The sequence below is a fragment of the Pungitius pungitius genome, chromosome 10 (genome assembly GCF_949316345.1).
Source record: "Pungitius pungitius chromosome 10, fPunPun2.1, whole genome shotgun sequence".
Taxonomy (NCBI): Eukaryota; Metazoa; Chordata; class Actinopteri; order Perciformes; family Gasterosteidae; genus Pungitius; species Pungitius pungitius.
The window spans coordinates 1,465,745-1,482,194 of record NC_084909.1 but is presented as its reverse complement, the minus strand read 5'-3'; the positions used below and the strand labels follow the sequence as shown (position 1 = coordinate 1,482,194).

The following is a 16,450-nucleotide window of genomic DNA, read 5'->3' as shown; positions in this document are numbered from 1 at the left end:
CCTGTTGGAAGGTATTCAATCATCTAAAAATGGATCCCAGTAAACATGACAGGAGACTAAAGTTTGTTTCAAGGTGAAGAGGAGATGCAATCGATACCAGATAGTTGATGGTGAAATAAAACACAACATTTTGGGGCAAATTCATTTGTTGAAATATGGGACTATATGGGATTGGCCTTTTAGTTGTTGCCTTCATGACATCTGGAAAATTAGCACACGAATTTAGAAACTAAGTGTTTACAAAGCCATACTACTCCTTATGGAAAATACACAATACTGATCTATGACATTTAGAGTTTACAGAAGTGTGAATAGTGTAAATATAGCCTCATTCCGGCCTTTCACCTACATGCAATCCGTCACTACTGTTAAATATGGGAATTATTAGAGGTAATCATACTTAACAGAATTAACTCATACTTGACCAAACAGAATAAGCTATTTAGTATTTTATTGGTATTTAAGATGTTTTATTAACATGTACACCGTGTGACTGAATTGTATCAGAGAAAAAAGAACTTCATTGTTCATGTTATCACATTTCACTCACATTTTTTACAAATACATATTGTATGAAAAGAGAACTGAAATGGGAAAAAGTTTAGTTACATAAAAGGAAAATCCATATTAAACAATCAACTGCTCTTTGCTGGATATTTTTGACTTGCTTGTGTACATCTACAATGTATGTGAAGTAATCCATATCTGAATTCATTATTTTTCACCTTTATAAAGGTTTGCAATTACACTCAGACACACATTCTATTCAAAAAGTATTTATTTACAAGGCTGAGTATGTACAATCTTATTTACACAGAGGTAAACCAACAGCAATAATCCATATTGTTGTTCAACAAACAACGCTTCACGAGGAACATTCGTGGAAAAACTGACAAAAATGGGTTGCGCACTCAAACACAACCGGTCACCAAAGAGGTCAAAATAAGGTTTGGTTTCTCTCTCAGCTCCAGTATGTGTGTATTAGAAGGATATTAAGATTAATTGACATGATTTCTTCAAACCTTCAATTGCTGGGCCACAGTGTACTAGTTATGAGAAGTCCAGAGAAGAGGAGTTAAAACACAAATATAACTTTATGGCAATCCAGGAATCAAAAAAAGAATTCAATGCTACCCTTACAAACTGGCTTATTCTACAAAATGTGCATAAAAGATGGCCCTTATTTAGTAAAAACTAGAAGGGAAACTTAAGAGAAAACAGCTGAGAATAATGATGGTGTAGTCCAGAGCATGCAAGGTTTTACAATTACCTCGTGTAGACTACGATTTGAACCAAAGATACTCGATGAGGTGTTGCTCAGTTGTGTCACGCACACACACACACACACGCACACACGCACACACGCACACACGCACACACGCACACACGCACTCAGTCTGAATCGCTGCTGCTGCTGGAAGAATCGGTCGACATGGCCTCCACGTCGTCCTCATTCTCCTTGTTGTGACCCGGGGGCTCCAAGCCAAAGTCGTTGCCATGGTGAGGAGGCAGCATCCCCACTGAGACGTCCGAGGACTGCCAGGGGTAGTGAGGCGTCAAGACGTCTGAGAGAAGAGGAGAGACTCAAGTTATTCTGTGGATTCCCAAATCTACTCAAAGCTCTGGTCTGAGCTCCCACAGAGGTCCAGCAGAAGAAAAAACAGGCTGTTCAGTGTTTATGTTGGATAATGACAACACAACATTCAACAACAGCTATCAATATGATAACTACATGCTATAATAAATGCACAGTAAACTACTATTCAACAGCTTCAAATTTATTAATACTTTGAACTCAGACTCCTTCATAAGCAATTTTTTAATTAATTGATGTAAAATGGGGGGGGAAAGCTCCAATGCAAGTTTGTTCCACTTTAGTAAAGAAGAAGCCAAGAGAGTGGAGTAAGATCTGCATCATTACACATTAGAACAATGCATGTGCTTTCTAAAGAGACAAGTAGATGTAAATAAGAATAGAGCTTCTTGAGTTACGGCCAGAATTGACTGGGCGAGGGTCGCAGTGACTTTGACAAACACATTCTTATCAGTTCCACGGTGGTGGCGTAACACTCTAATCCTCTTCAAGGACTCACCTGGCAACCGCCCAGCAGCCAGAGCGTCACCTGGCAGATGACCATTCACGCCATTGGTCGGCAGGTTGGCCATGTGGCCCAGCATTCCACTACGCATCTCCAGGTCAGTGGGATAGGGTCTGCGTGGATCCCCTGTAACCAAGCTGAGTGTTAGCAAGTGCAACACGAAAAGCAGGAGCAGACGGACGTGGTTCCGTGGTTCCTACCTGGAATCCAGTTGAGCGGCGCACACACAGCGTTACTGGCACTGATCCTGTGAGCGTACTTGATGATTTCCTCCGAGGAGATGCTTCCTGCAAAACAACAGGTCAACGAACCATCAGGCACAAAAAACACAGTTCAGGGTCGCAGCAACATTCAGAGTGACGGACGGATGCCGTCGCTCACCTTTTCTGGCTTTGTCAATGGATTTGAGTTTCTCTTTTGCCTGGTAAACAGCAGTGGCCTTTGAAAAAGAAAAGAAAAAGAGAACTTAATTTAGAACAACAGAAGACAATTTTGCAATAGTTTTTGAGTTTTTTAAAATGCACTTATTAACGAGTTGACTAACATCTCATACATTTACACAAACTACCTTAAAACATAAACGTATAAACAAAAGAAAAAAGCACCACCCACCAAGATATGTTCCGCCTCCTTTAGCTGCTTCTGGAGCTGCTGGATGTCGCTGTCTCTCTTCTCCACCTCCTTCTCCAGCAGCTGCATCTCCTGGTGAACTTTCCCCTGCTGCTGAGCTACCTCCATCAGCTCCAGAAACTCCCTGTCCCGCTGCACTAGCAGCTCCAGGATCTGAGGACCACACAAACACTTTCAGTCCATGCACATTGTTGGAATTGGAACAGATTATCCCAGTCAGACTCTGGCTTTGTACAACCGTGCTTTCATTTTATGTCACAAATGCAACCAAAATTAATGTTAAAATGAAATGATTCAGCCTGAAGCTGAAAACAAGGTTTGGTTAGTTGTATTAAACCAAACAACCAATTAACTGGAGAGAATAAATCAGAAGGTTGTCCCATAATGAAAATGATGATTAGTTAACATAATCGAATCTTACGCTTCACTTCCAACAACTACAACAGTAAAATAATATTACACAGTAACAGGTGAGGTGATATTTTTCTACTTAGCATACATGCTTGTTATACTGTATAATATTGTTATACATGAATACGTGTTCCATCATATGTACGTACTTTTTAAAACGTTAATATGATTTGATCACGCAGCATCTTTCCCTTCTAACTGTGGGGTATTTAGCTAAATCCTCCCTCCATCACTTGATTGATAGGAAGTAAACCAAAGAGAAATCACTTGTTTTAACCCTTGAGACTGCGTATCGTGTTACCTGGGTGTCCTCTCCTGGCTGCGGCAGCTTCTGGCTCCTGGACAGAGCCAACATCTCTATCAACTCCCTGAAATACAAAACACACGCAGAAGGAGATTCAAGTAACGGCTAACGTTGTGGTTAGCTAACGCTACAAGTACCGCCGAGGATGCACGCGGTGTTACGGGCCTAATGGACGGTCTACACATCAAACAACACGCCCGGAAGTAACCGGATGAAAGCGACACCGCGCCACAACTGGGAGAGTGTGAGGTTTACCGGGACAAAACCTCCAAATCATCCACGACAGACAGCAGCCGTTCTTTCGTAGATTTCTCAAGCACCGTCGCCATGTTTGGCTCGCGTCACGTCTGCGCAGGACAGGAAGTGACGTAGGTCAAATCTTCAAATCAGACTTTTTTTTTAATGGCAGCTGACTGTGTGGCATCATTATCATTATAATACCATCAAATACATTCACTTAAATTCTGTATTCAATTTTTACTTAATATTTGTATAATTATTTTGAATTGTTGATCAAAATCTGGCAACCACTTTTAATATATTCGGTTGAAGTTCTCTCCTGAGGCAGCTGTGGGAACATGGGTGTGAGGTTAGATGAGTAGATCAAGATATCGGTTGGTAGCCAGCCACATTCCGGACAAAGGGTTTTGTTTGATTTAAAAAACAAAAGCACCAATACTGTCTGCTTGGGGAAAAATGTCAGTAAACCAAAGAGAAATACCAATAATGATTGTAGGTTTACCAAAAATGATTGACGGTTGAGCTGTTTGAGGAAGAAAAAAGTTTGCTTTGAATCTGTATATTTAAATATTAAAGGGTTTTGTTTGATTTAAAAACAAAAGCACCAATACTGACATTTTTTTCTTAAGGCAATGTAAATACACTTTGTCGGTTACGGTGGCCGAGAAGGTTCAGACAAATACAAAAGCAACAACACAACCGCAAACGCCACAACACAACACGAACGCCGCAACACGAAAATACAAAAGCCACATCACAACCGCAAATGCCACAACGCAACACGAACGCCGCAACGCAACACGAACGGCGCAACACAACACGAAAGCGAAAACGGAAGTAGCTGCCCACGGGAGCGAGCGTATTTTGGAGGAACGCCCACGGGAGCGAGCGTATTTTGGAGGAACGGAGCTGGGGCCTGTTTCAATAAGGAGGTTCAACCAACTCTGAGTTAAAACTTGAACTCTGAGTTGACTTACCCTGAGATGGGAAACTCTGAGTTTTCGGTTACAGAACAGCTGAAATGAGTTAGTTCAATCAACTCTGAGTTGACCTACTCTGAGTTAAGCGCGTGCACCACAACTATAAAAAGCCATTATCAATGGAGCGCAGATATTACGAGTCACCATGGCAACAGCGCCAGACAAAAAGAGGTCTTCATATTTTTCACCAGCAGAACTGGATGTGCTTATGCAAGCATATGGAGAGTACGAACATATATTTTTAAAAAAAAGCAACACGGCTGCAGCGGCGAAGGACAGAGAGTTAGCTTGGGAGAAAATAGCTGCTCGAGTCAATGCGTAAGTTTACATTTGAATTACTGTTATACAGTGTTGTGTGTAATTAATTTCTATGTAATCTAAAAACTAATTTAATTCCGTAATTTAAAGTAAAATCTGATGTAATTGCATTTAATGCTGCATAAACTATAAAGCAATTCTGTATAAAACAATAGTGGATTTAACATCAAATTTAAAAGATATATTTTTTCAAGAATAGTTCATGCAATTGTATAATGTTTATTTGAAAGCATTAAAAGTGCAGTTTCTTGTCTCTCCTTGTATTGTTCAAGTGGTTGAAGTTGATATGGGATTTAGAAAGTAATTAGTAATAAGTAGACCAATACTTTCTAGAGATAGTCATTATTACATTAATCTAATTACACTGTTGAAGAAGCCAGTTGTAGTTAGTAATATAAGTGACTTGCCCAACTGTTATAATATCAGAAGTGAAACTGGAAGAACAGTGTGTTATTCAACCTAATTTTAATTTTCATGTAGGTGCAATCCTGCACATTAATACTGTGGATGGACCTCCTGTTGACATAGTCCGCTTCATTTTCGGAAGGTGCAATGATGGGAATATGTGTGCCATCAATGCATCCAACCACATTCGGAAATCCTAAAAGGAATTCTATTATTAGTTTACTTCCAGGGGTCGCAGCAATATGCTCTTAACTGAACGTCATTTATCAGGTTAGCCTCATTTAAACCGATTTATACATCACTGACCTGCAATCCTGTGAAACTCCTCTTTGATGGCTTTCACGGCTTTGTGCCCAGGAAACAGCACAAAAATTCGGAGAAAGCGCTTAAGAGCGAGGCACACTTTCCTTACAACTCTGCAAACAGTAGCCTTACTGATATGTTCTGCATCCCCAATGTTATACAGAAAACTACCATTTGCAAAGAAACGTAATGCAACGCAAAGCATCTGCTCGGATGTTAGAGCACGGCCGCGATGGCTGATGTTTCTGATGTAAGGATGGATGAGATTATGGATGTATCTTATTGACTGTAAAGAAAAACGGTACCGCTCAAATAAAAATGAATATGGATATGACAAAAAATCCACTCTGGGTCTCAAAATCCTCTCCCGACGTAAATGCAACTCCCTACGGATTAATGCAGCCTCTTCATCCACAGGATCGTCCATAAAAGGACATGCCATTTCATTCACTTGATTTGATGCGCTCTGCGTGACTGAAATGTGCGCAATGAATGAATACCGAAAGAATGAATGAGGTGATTAAATACCACTTCCTCTTTAAAAAAGGGGAGGAGACGAAATAAACTCTGGGTTCCCCGAAGAAAACCTGCTCCCGACCAGGTTAGGTTCACAGAGTAAGTTGCCATGGTAACTGACTCTGAGTATAAGTTACCTCTCTTTCTGAAACAGGCTTGACTTACTCTGCTTTCTCAGGTTTAACATACCTCCCATTCTGAAACAGAAAACTCAGAGTTTCCCTCATTTCAGGGTTAACATACTCAGAGTTTTCACTTAACCTCCTTTCTGAAACAGGCCCCTGGAGGATGCCAGATTGTTTAAGAAGTAAGTGAAACATGATTCCTTGCGGTTACAGTTAAAGTAAGGAATCATGTTTCAATTACTTCTTAAACGATCTGGCATCCTCCAGCTCCGTTCCTCCAAAATACGCTCGCTCCCGTGGGCAGCTACTTCCGTTTTCGCTTTCGCGTTGCGTTGCGGCTTTCGTGTTGCGTTGCGGCGTTCGTGTTGTGTTGTGGCATTTGCGGTTGTGATGTGGCTTTTGTATTTTCGTGTTGCGGCGTTCGTGTTGTGTTGTGGCATTTGCAGTTGTGATGTGCCTTTTGTATTTTGTGTTGTGGCGTTCGTGTTGCGTTGTGGCATTTGCGGTTGTGTTGTTGCTTTTGTATTTGTCTGAACCTTCTCGGCCACCGTAGTAGGTGGTATTTGTGGCCTCACAATTTGATGGAATAAAATAACATATGGTCAAATGCATTTATTTGCTTTCTCTCTAGTAATAAACTTTCAGATTGATACCAACATCTCACTCGTTGATTTCAAACTAAAGCAAAATACACCTCAACATTCTAGTAAATAATAATGCTCTTATTTTGAAACCAACCGGATGTGGTTTCTGTGTTTCTGCCCAGCTTGGCACCCTCCGTTATCACAACAGATCACACTTGGCCGGAGAGAAGAGTGACTCTTTTACTTCGGAGCAGTTGCTGCTGTTTAGTTTCCCAGAAACCCTGTTCAAAGTACGCTTTTCTCGTCGGAGTTGGTCGGGATAATTTCCAGGATGGTGAAGGTGTCTTTTAGCTCCGCATTGGCTCAAAAAGATGTGAAAAAGGACGCAGAAACTCTCATCCCCGAGGAGGACAAAGTGAGTAGAAAATGGCTAACGCAGCTAACGATAAGTTAGCTTCCTGCTCGGCGGAACGCAGTTTTTTTTATAAAACAACTCTGGTTCCTTTTAGCCAAGTTCTCCATTTACATTTCGAACTTATTCATAGTAAAACATTAACTTATGCAAACGTCATTTAACGTTAAGTTACTTTTTGACTTTCTTATGCTGCATTTTAATGTTTTATTCTTTAAAAAACGTAATCTAATAATAATTAATACTGTGCATTTTTTGTGTCTACTGCTATTTTAAAACCGTCAAATGTATTACTGGAATTCCGCCAATCTCTCTCGGTTCTTTGCTTCTTTTTTTTACAACGTTTAAGCATAGTTTTTATTTTGTTTTGGTAATTTGAGAAAACACTCTTCCGGGTTTGTGATTCCACTTTATAAGTAAGTTCGATCAAGGGCAGTTATTTTTCTTCCACATTTTTCCGTCACATGGTTTTGCGACCCACAAAACTCATCGAACTCACAATGTGTTTAAACTGAGTGTTTAGTTTTATTACTCGAAACATTAATTCGTTGTAATCCGATTTTATCAGGTGGGCCATCTTGCCTTTTACGTTGATTGTCCCTTTTTTTCTTGTATTGCTGTTTAATTACTTTTATTTGTTCATTTAAGTAAACATAAAAATCGACCTTTTGTCTTGTTACCACAAAGTGCGTCACTATTACGAAATAGAAAGCAGATTATTAGGTTACATGTGCACCAAGCCAAATAAATATTTCAGCCCTAACAGGTAACTTCATCTGATCTGCACCAAATGAAGAGTTTGGTCTTTAAATTGGACATAAAAGGCTATTCGGTGCACAGAGAATACTTCCTGTCACAAGCTGACCTTTAACACACGAAGCCTGGGGACGTTTGTTATAAATTGTTCTCCACGAGTGGATTGCTCGGGGGGAAAAATGTCAGAAAACCAAAGAGAAATACCCATAATGATTATAGGTTCACCAATAATGATTGACAGTTGAGCTGTTTGAAGAAGAAAAAAATGATCACTTTTAAAACAAGAAAAGCGGTTGCTGCGAATCTGTATATTTAATTAGTTTTTTTTTTTAAATGATAAAGCGGCAGTGAGCACACTTTAATCCTGCAGACGACTTGGATGAATAATCCAGGTTAGAAACTGCTGACTACTGAAGCTGGTCGTCTCTCTCTGGGAATAAAGTGTGGCTAAAAGCTCTCCAGTGACGTCTTCCGTCTCCACCCTGTTGTGAAACAACAATCTCCTCCCCTGGTAATACAGATGCAGACGTGTTTCAGAGCAGACGGGATGCTTCGTGAGAAGCTGTGGGTTTGCGTATCTCTGTGATTGGGGGCTGCTGCGGTAGTCCGGATCAGTTTCAGCTTGACTTGACTGACTCTTTATCTTGATGAAAAGGAACTCGAGGCATTGCAAAATTTATGATTGACACATATTTATGGTTCTCTCAGAAAAGCATCGGTTGAAAATCTGCTGACGTGATAAACGTTGTGTAATATACATGAATTCCCTCCTCGGGAACAATGTCTTATGAGCTAATTGTATTGTAATGTTTTTGTTAGCAATAAATATAGTAAAAAGTACATTGTGTCCCATTGAGATTTAGTGTAGGAGTATATACTGGTATATAAGTACAGCTCCTTTTTAATTATGTAACCTCTTGGAGTTCGTCATTCATTTTCTTGAGTCATTCACGTGTCTAAACTTGGGCGGTAAAACGTGTTTCTTTAGACGGGTTAGCCACGTTATTGGCTCGGCTTGGTGCAAATGAACCATTGGTGTCTCTTTGCTGTTTCTGCCCGTTTTGTACATCCAGTCGCTACTGGGTTCTGCTCCATTAGAAACAAGATAGACCGGTCAGCTCTCTGCCATTTAGACTCTACACCCTACGGCATGCAAAACCCTCACGATCTTCAAACTGAACAACTGATTCGAGAAAGCTGCAAAAACGCATTTATTTGTAATGGATATATTAAGAAGTTTCAATTCATCGCTTTTTTTTTTTTTTTAACCGCCTACGTGTAGAAGTAGCTAGTTCTCGGGTCAGCGATGAGCCGCCCCGGGTTCCTGCATATAGACGAAGCTGAAAATAACCTCCACACAGCTCGGGCTGAGCGAGGAGCACCTGAGATTATCTCTCTGCACATTAACGCGCCACCCGAGGCAGCGTGTGAATCCACGCTCAGCGACTTCCCACCACAGGTTGCCTGTGTTTTATCTTAAGATCTTAAAACAGAAAAGCTTCATCTCTTTTGTTTTGGAAGCTTCTTCCTGTTTTTCTTCCTTCCATCCAACCAACCTGTTATCACAAATTGGGTTTTTAAACGGTCCGCCATGAAGCCGGCTGAGTAAACATCGTTTTGTTCGCTCTTGGCGAGCTCTGGGCTGTGGTTTTATCGCCGCGGCAGGTGGATCCAGTCGGTGGGCGGCGGCTGCAGGAAGGAAGCTTCATTAAGACGTGTTGGCCGCAGCCAAACTCGCTGTAGCTGTGCTGATAATAGGTTACAGTAAATCCGTTTTATATGTGCGGAGAGGGGAAATGCTTTGCTTTCCTTTTTTATTCCTGATACCAAAAGTTTTTGAATGAGGGCGTCAGTGCGTCGCAGTGTTCTGAGATCAATATAAACATTAAAAAAAAAAAATCATATTATGCATTATGTCATTACAAAATATCCCTTGGGTTTAGTTTCGTTTCGGGAAACAAAGGGGACTTTTGGTCGGAGAGGCTTTTCCTTTTGGGATTCAGGAAGCTATTGAGATTTCTGGCTTTTTTGTCAATTTTGTAGAAACCCTAAAATTCCAACCTAACCGCTTAAGCTGCATTCTTTTCCGGGAATAAAGATGACTGGTTTATTCTTTCTTTCCTCTGTAATTTAAGAAGGACCATGGTATAGTTTTGTAGCTTATACATTGACCCCTGTACTGCCATTCAGAAGTTTGGAACCAGCGGCCAAATTGGCTTCCAGTTTCCTTCACCAGCGCCGTGCCTCCTCCTGTAGAACCCTTTGTGCGTAAAATGCATGGATTTGCATCTAGAAGCTGAATGCAGGACCGTGGTGCTCTCATCCACCGCGCTCGACCCGACCCGGCTCATTTGGTAGGAGAACTCCTAACTTTCCAACACGGCTACGTTACAGGATTACAGCCAGAGTTTCTTCCTGAGCTATTGGCCCCCCCCCCCCTCCCCTCCAAATCCCCTCCACCCCCCCCATGGAGGCCTGCAGACTACTTGAAAGGGATTATGGTCTAATCGGTCAGAGAAATATCCAGTCGGAGCGACTTAGGAGAGGGGGGAGGGGGGAGGGGGGAGGGGGGGGGGGGGGGGGCGATAAGATTAAACAACCAGGCAGACACAACGCCTGAATGAATCCAGTTGGTATTGACTTCATAGTTCCCTCGTGTTGTAGTTTCCGTGTGTTGGTGGACTTTGATCAGCGGGTGTGTCCGTGGCTCCTTGGCGTGGTACCCGGCTCACGGTACCATACGCGCCATTGAGATCTGAATGAGAGAATCCGGGGGCTCCCCGTTGGGCGCGAGGTGAGGCTCAGAGGTCAGAGGATGGCGTTTCAGGGAAACCGGCCGCGCGTCCTGGACACTGATACCCACCCGTCTCCGTGGAGACGGAAACAAAAGGCGCTCTCGGGTGAGACGATGCTCGGAGCAGCAGGCTTATGATGAGATGTTTTCAGAGGACGGAACCATGTAAAGGATCAGGGACTTTGGTCGTGATGATGCCATTAAAAAAACTAAAACTACTGCTTTTAATCAGGCAAGACGAGCATTTTAACCATAGAGACAATATCGTTGTCTATATGTGGCCGTTGTTATGTAAAAATGTCAATGAAATAAAATAAAAAGAACTAAACATCAGAAAAAAATAGTTTGGTTAATTCATGGGTAGATTAAAAGAAAACCACAATGTTTCTTTTCCTTAATGTCATTAAATGTTAAACATCGACCCATTTGAACAACATTACTCCTTTTTAGGTCATTTTTTGGTAACGGAGGTTTTCTTCAGCGGCCTCGTCGTCCACTCCTTAGTGAGAGTGTTTGTAAGTGGACACATTGTCCCTGCTGTGTGTAAAGTTGACACGCGATTGTGTTCATGAGGGTGTGTGTTGAAGTTATGAAATGGCGGCCCGAAGGCCTGTTGGTTCTTGTTGGTGAAGCTTTAGGCGAGTGTGTGTGAAACGGGAAGAGCACGGCACCGGGGAAACAAAGTGTGTGTGTGTGTGTGTGTGTGTGTGTGTGTGTGTGTGTGTGTGTGTGTGTGTGTGTGTGTGTGTGTGTGTGTGTGTGTGTGTGTGTGTGTGTGTGTGTGTGTGTGTGTGTGTAGCTAAACTGAGCCGCTGTGCTCGTCAGATACACAAATCGACCCATTACAAAGTCCAGTTTGAGGGACCGGTTAATGAGACACAGCACGGCTGTTATTTCATCCACCAGTAAGAAAATCCGATATGGGCGCAGATTAAATGTATAAATGTCTGTCGGGGAAAGTCCTGTAATACGTGTTGTAAAGTGAGGGCGCCTCTCGACTCTTTCCTGAGAGGACGTTGAAGTGAAGGGAAACGTCGTCCTCTGCTTTCTGCCTTGTTTTGGGTTTGTCTCCCTCGGAGTCGAAGGGAGCGAGAGTGACTCCAACAAAGGTTCACTCAGCAGAGACGTCACAGCCTGAGGAAATGTTCCCCATTAGTGTCTCTGTCAGCTCGTCGAAGCCTCTTTAAACGCTTCACTTCCTGTCCTCAAACCCTCCGCTTCCTCTTTTTTGTTTGTTTTTTATAACGTTCTTCCTCTTTCATTGTTAATGTTCTTTCTCGCTGATCGCCTGCCAGGAGAAGTTTTAACAACTGCCTTTTTTGGTGGCTTTTGGTGTTCTACGAAATGCCGACTCATGCTAACTAATAATTCTAATTTGAGCGGTACATTGAGGGATTGTCTTTTCATGGCAGTACTTCTACTGGAACAAAACCAATCGTCTCCTCTTCATTATATGAGTTTCATTCATTAAGCCATTCAACCCTCTGCCTTTTATTTGAGATTTTTTTGTTATACAAAATTTTTTCTTTTACGTTTCTCTGTTTGACATCAGAATTCATTTGGTGGGATCCGCTGGGAGCTGCAAGGTTGGCAGTTCGAATCCTGGCTGCTCGATGTCAAAGTGTCCCTGAGCAAGACACCTAAAAAAAAAAGCGTCAGCTAAATGACATTTAATGTAATTTGCAATGCGGTTTTGGAATCCAACAAAAACCGACATTTAAAGGTGTCTATTTCATAATTCTTTTACGAAAATAGCACAACATTTCCATCTAACTGAGTCTGCACAAGCCAACATTAACATTTGAAGAGAACCCAATATGAGGGAATAATAAAAAGGAATCAAAAATAATCAAAAGGTATCAATTCTCCGATTTGAACAGCTGAAAGCGCCCAAACTAGCCGTGACTCATAATTCTAAAGCACAATCTCACCAGATGTTTTCACTAGAACCGCTTAGGTAAACTCTGGGGAAGTGTGTGTAGAACATGAGGCGTCCGTCCGTGGCAGCAGGAGGCGAGTCGGGGCTCGCTCTTCCTCCGCTGACGTCGGTCCGACGCCGATGGACCGCGGAGTATTTCCCCAGAATCCAGATCAAAGTCTCGACCTCGCATAACCCCAGCACACTGATCCTTTGTGTGTTTTTTATTTACTATTATTGGAGCCAGGCCCCAATAAACGAGTAAACAAATTGTATTCAAATGAATGAAAGGCCTGATGGAGGGAGGGGTAAGTGGTGCTCATCTATGCGCGTCACTGCTTGCACTCCTTTAGCTGCTTTTGTAATCTCTGAATATTTAAACACGGCAAACGCACCCGCCCTTCATCATCTTCATCTTCTTCTTCTTCTGTCCCGCAGGATGCGGAGGCAGCGCTGTCGCCACTGCGTCACCAGTCCCGGGCCTGGTGCTGGATGATGTGCCTGGGCCTGGCGCTCATGCTGTCCGGAGTGGTGGTCGGAGGTGCCTACCTGTACCACCACTACTACGTCCAGGAGGTGAGCTACCAGCCCCAAGAAGGGTGGGACGACGAGGTAAATTAAACAATACTCCATTATCGGGTACCAGCTAAGTAGGTCACTGGCAGGTCGGGACTCGCGGCCTTGAGGGTTTCACAACTAGCTGCCTCGTTATAAAATCATGTATGACGTAGATCCCCATGAAATAAAACACGATGGTATCAAAAATAAAATAACGTATGATAACGTTTTTTTTTTTATTTGGGTTGAAGTCCACAAACCAACAGAGAGAAACAAACAAATGTGAACAGACAACTCGACAGGTTGAAGCAGGAAGAACTGCAGAGGGCTGTTTTTTTTAGGGCAAGTGTTAACTCTGCCTACTTGGGCGGGTCTTATCAGCGTGAATGATAAACAGATTCTAGGCGACTTAAGCTCTCTAGAACAGTCAAAACAGAGAATGAGGAAGTACCGCTGTGGAAGTCAATCTACGGGTTCACTGCGTTTCCTCCTTTTTCCATTTATTGGCATCGTGCTCCGTGAACTCGACTATGAACCCACGGCCACGTCGCGATTTCTGTCTTCCTTCTCAAACTCTCCCTCTTCTTTCTCTTCGTCCGCCTCTCGTCGGCGCAGGAAGGTCGCGTGTTCGTGTGCGGCGTCAACTACCGCGAGGAGGACTACATGATCCAGGACGAAGTGGAGGTATGAAGCGACGCACTTCCTGCCGCGCGGCACGTGTCGATGTTTGTGTTCAGAACGCGTGACCTGAAGTGAAGTAATCATTACACACTGAGCCACTGATTGATTTGCGACCTTGAGTTACTCGCTGTAAAGTAATCACCTTCACTTCATGTTTACTTTGTTTTAGTCGGGCATCAGCAGCTGTTTGGATCAATCTATCCATTCAGTCAGTGTCTCTCTCCCACTGAAATGACCCTTTACGTTTAGCGAGTTGCCGTGGGATACTATTTGGAACGATCGTACAGTGGCGACAGTGACCATTTGTTGAACTGGTTTGGTAGAACCCACTGCGGCAGCTGCAGGAGCGGATCCGGGTGCTGGAGAGGGAGCAGGTGGAGCTCATCTCCGTCCCCGTCCCAGAGTTCGATGACGGAGACCCGGCCGACATCGTCCACGACTTCCAGAGGGTGAGCTCTCGGGAAGTCACACTGTTCAAATAACGCCGGCTGTCAATGGCAGTCAACACTTCCTGTGGATTTTCACATTAAAAGACTGTACTATGTATGTTTGTTTTCTGTTTCAGAGGTTGACGGCCTACCTTGACCTGAGTCTGAACAAGTGCTATGTCATCCCGCTCAACACCTCCATCGTCATGCCGCCCAAAGACTTTAGGGATCTGATCAGCAACGTGTTGGTAACAGACGAGCTCCGGTTTAACGGAATTATTCACTCACTCATAGAAAGGAGTCAAATGTTAAATTAGAAGATCAGTAAGTGTGGACGGAGACAGCCTCGCCTTGTTTCTAGTCTTTATGCTAAGCTAGGCTGCCCGTAGCTCCATGTTTAATGAGTCAGGGCCGAGGAAAGCGCGTGTTAGTGGTACTTATGTATTTATTATTATTTCCCACCCCCCTCCCCCCACTTCCTGTCCAGGCCGGCACCTACCTGCCTCAGTCTTACCTGATCCACGAGGAGATGATTGTGACTGAGCGCCTGGAGCAAGTCGACCAGCTCGGCTCCTTCATTTACAACCTGTGCCAAGGCAAAGACACCTTCAAGCTGCAGCGCAGGGACAGGATTCTGGGTACGAGTAGCAAGCCATTTCACGTTGATGCGCTCTCTTATACTTGGAGTTGATGGGTGGAACCGGGGACCTGGGCGGTGCATTGAATCCCTCTCTTTGACTTGCAGGTATGCAGAAGCGCGAAGCGCTGAACTGCCACAAGATCCGTCACTTCGAGAACAAGTTTGTGGTGGAGACTCTGATCTGTGAGCAGTGAGCTTTCTTTTCCTTTCTATTTTTTTTTTTTTTTTTTTAAACCCACCTGTCTTTTCTTCTGTCCTTTTACTTCAGGTAGTTTGAGTGGTTGAGAGGAATAAAATGTGATGCTGTTTGGTAAAAATGATTTGATTGTGATTTAAAAGAAGAAGAAGAATAAAAAAAAGGTAAAGAGTTGTGTATTTTTCCACTTTTCTGTACGGGGATCTTTGGAATGTTTTCATGAATAAATAGTTAAAACTCAGCTAATTATATAATAGTAAATTATATTAATCAAGATAAATGCAATTACTAGCATGAGCAGGTAGTTCAGTAGACGAGGTTAAGTGTAGTTCATCTTTCTTTCAATACAAACACATTAAGTTTCAAGAAAGAGGGCGACTTTTATACCAGATCAGTTCGGGGAGACTTTTTTTCTTCTTTTTTTTTTGTTTGTATTTTGTTTGTTTGTAGCTATTAATACACAGCACCTGGTCTTTCTTAACTGGAAAATGATCTTAAAATAAGGGTGTTAGTACGTGCTTCTCTTTGCAGGCTTTAATTATATCTTTGCATTGAATCAAACAGAATAAAATTCACAGCAGGGGGTTCAGACACACACACACTTGTGTTAAAATCTCTTTCTTCTCAAGGGTTGTTTCTTCTTTTTGAATGTAATTTGTTTTGGATAACTTCTCTTGTACTAAATTGTGTATATAATCTCTTAAAAGTTATGAGCAGACCAACACAATAAATAAAACCAATTAGAAAAACCAACACAGACCTTTTGCGTTCATTTTTCTTTTATTTGATTTTACGTTGCCCTGGTGATGAACCTCTAACTTTTCACGCAGCGCTGCCATCGGGGTGGAACATCTTAATAAGAACTTGTTCCTAAGTAAATGATGCGAGTAGTGCACTGTTCATGGCGTGATCATAAATACGACGATGCTGCGGTAGTAGGTCGGTGTGTTTGTCCGCTGTGTCGTCGTGTAACTGTGAGTCTGCCTCCGTCACCTCGGAGGACTGACCCCAGATCAGCTGTCACAGCGGACGCTCGGCCTGCCTGTCATTTGATCACGGTGGAAATTTGTCCTTGATTAAAGCACTAATCAGAGGGACCTCGCCCAGGGGGATCATGGGAAATGAGCCAGGTGGTTAGCGGGGGCGCGTCAC

The 16,450-nt window shown here is 42.7% G+C and overlaps 2 protein-coding genes across 3 annotated transcripts; one reads left to right on the top strand and one right to left on the bottom strand.

The window, feature by feature from the left end:
• Nucleotides 1–476: 476 nt before the first annotated feature.
• med4 (mediator complex subunit 4) lies at nt 477–3,850 on the bottom strand. The gene is made up of 7 exons (XM_037489591.2): nt 3,700–3,850; nt 3,442–3,508; nt 2,712–2,882; nt 2,481–2,538; nt 2,300–2,386; nt 2,094–2,225; nt 477–1,565 (listed from the first exon to the last, which is right to left on the bottom strand). Exons 1-7 carry the CDS (start codon nt 3,771–3,773, stop codon nt 1,393–1,395), a joined length of 762 nt encoding a protein of 253 aa, XP_037345488.1. The 5' UTR covers nt 3,774–3,850; the 3' UTR covers nt 477–1,392.
• Nucleotides 3,851–7,107: 3,257 nt separating this feature from the next.
• Nucleotides 7,108–16,051, top strand: itm2bb (integral membrane protein 2Bb). Of its 2 annotated transcripts, none has more exons than XM_037488743.2 (7): nt 7,108–7,330; nt 13,234–13,371; nt 13,969–14,037; nt 14,358–14,483; nt 14,600–14,710; nt 14,950–15,100; nt 15,208–16,051. In XM_037488743.2, exons 1-7 carry the CDS (start codon nt 7,247–7,249, stop codon nt 15,294–15,296), a joined length of 768 nt encoding a protein of 255 aa, XP_037344640.2. In that variant the 5' UTR covers nt 7,108–7,246; the 3' UTR covers nt 15,297–16,051. The 2 variants fall into 2 exon arrangements, with proteins under 2 accessions (XP_037344640.2, XP_037344639.2); XM_037488742.2 differs by having other exon boundaries at nt 13,234–13,407.
• The last annotated feature ends 399 nt before the right edge of the window (nt 16,052–16,450 follow it).

What these genes read in the sequence shown, in the direction of transcription:
- med4 (XM_037489591.2), bottom strand. Translation starts at nt 3,773, where the DNA reads ATGGCGACGGTGCTTGAGAAATCTACGAAAGAACGGCTGCTGTCTGTC. An exon ending in AGCCAGGAGAGGACACCCAG is followed by an intron (nt 2,883 to 3,441) that starts GTAACACGATAC and finishes TGTGGTCCTCAG; the next exon opens with ATCCTGGAGCTGCTAGTGCA. An exon ending in AGGAGGCGGAACATATCTTG is followed by an intron (nt 2,539 to 2,711) that starts GTGGGTGGTGCT and finishes TCTTTTTCAAAG; the next exon opens with GCCACTGCTGTTTACCAGGC.
- itm2bb (XM_037488742.2), top strand. Translation starts at nt 7,247, where the DNA reads ATGGTGAAGGTGTCTTTTAGCTCCGCATTGGCTCAAAAAGATGTGAAA. An exon ending in TCATCCCCGAGGAGGACAAA is followed by an intron (nt 7,331 to 13,233) that starts GTGAGTAGAAAA and finishes TCTGTCCCGCAG; the next exon opens with GATGCGGAGGCAGCGCTGTC. An exon ending in TGATCCAGGACGAAGTGGAG is followed by an intron (nt 14,038 to 14,357) that starts GTATGAAGCGAC and finishes CTGGTTTGGTAG; the next exon opens with AACCCACTGCGGCAGCTGCA.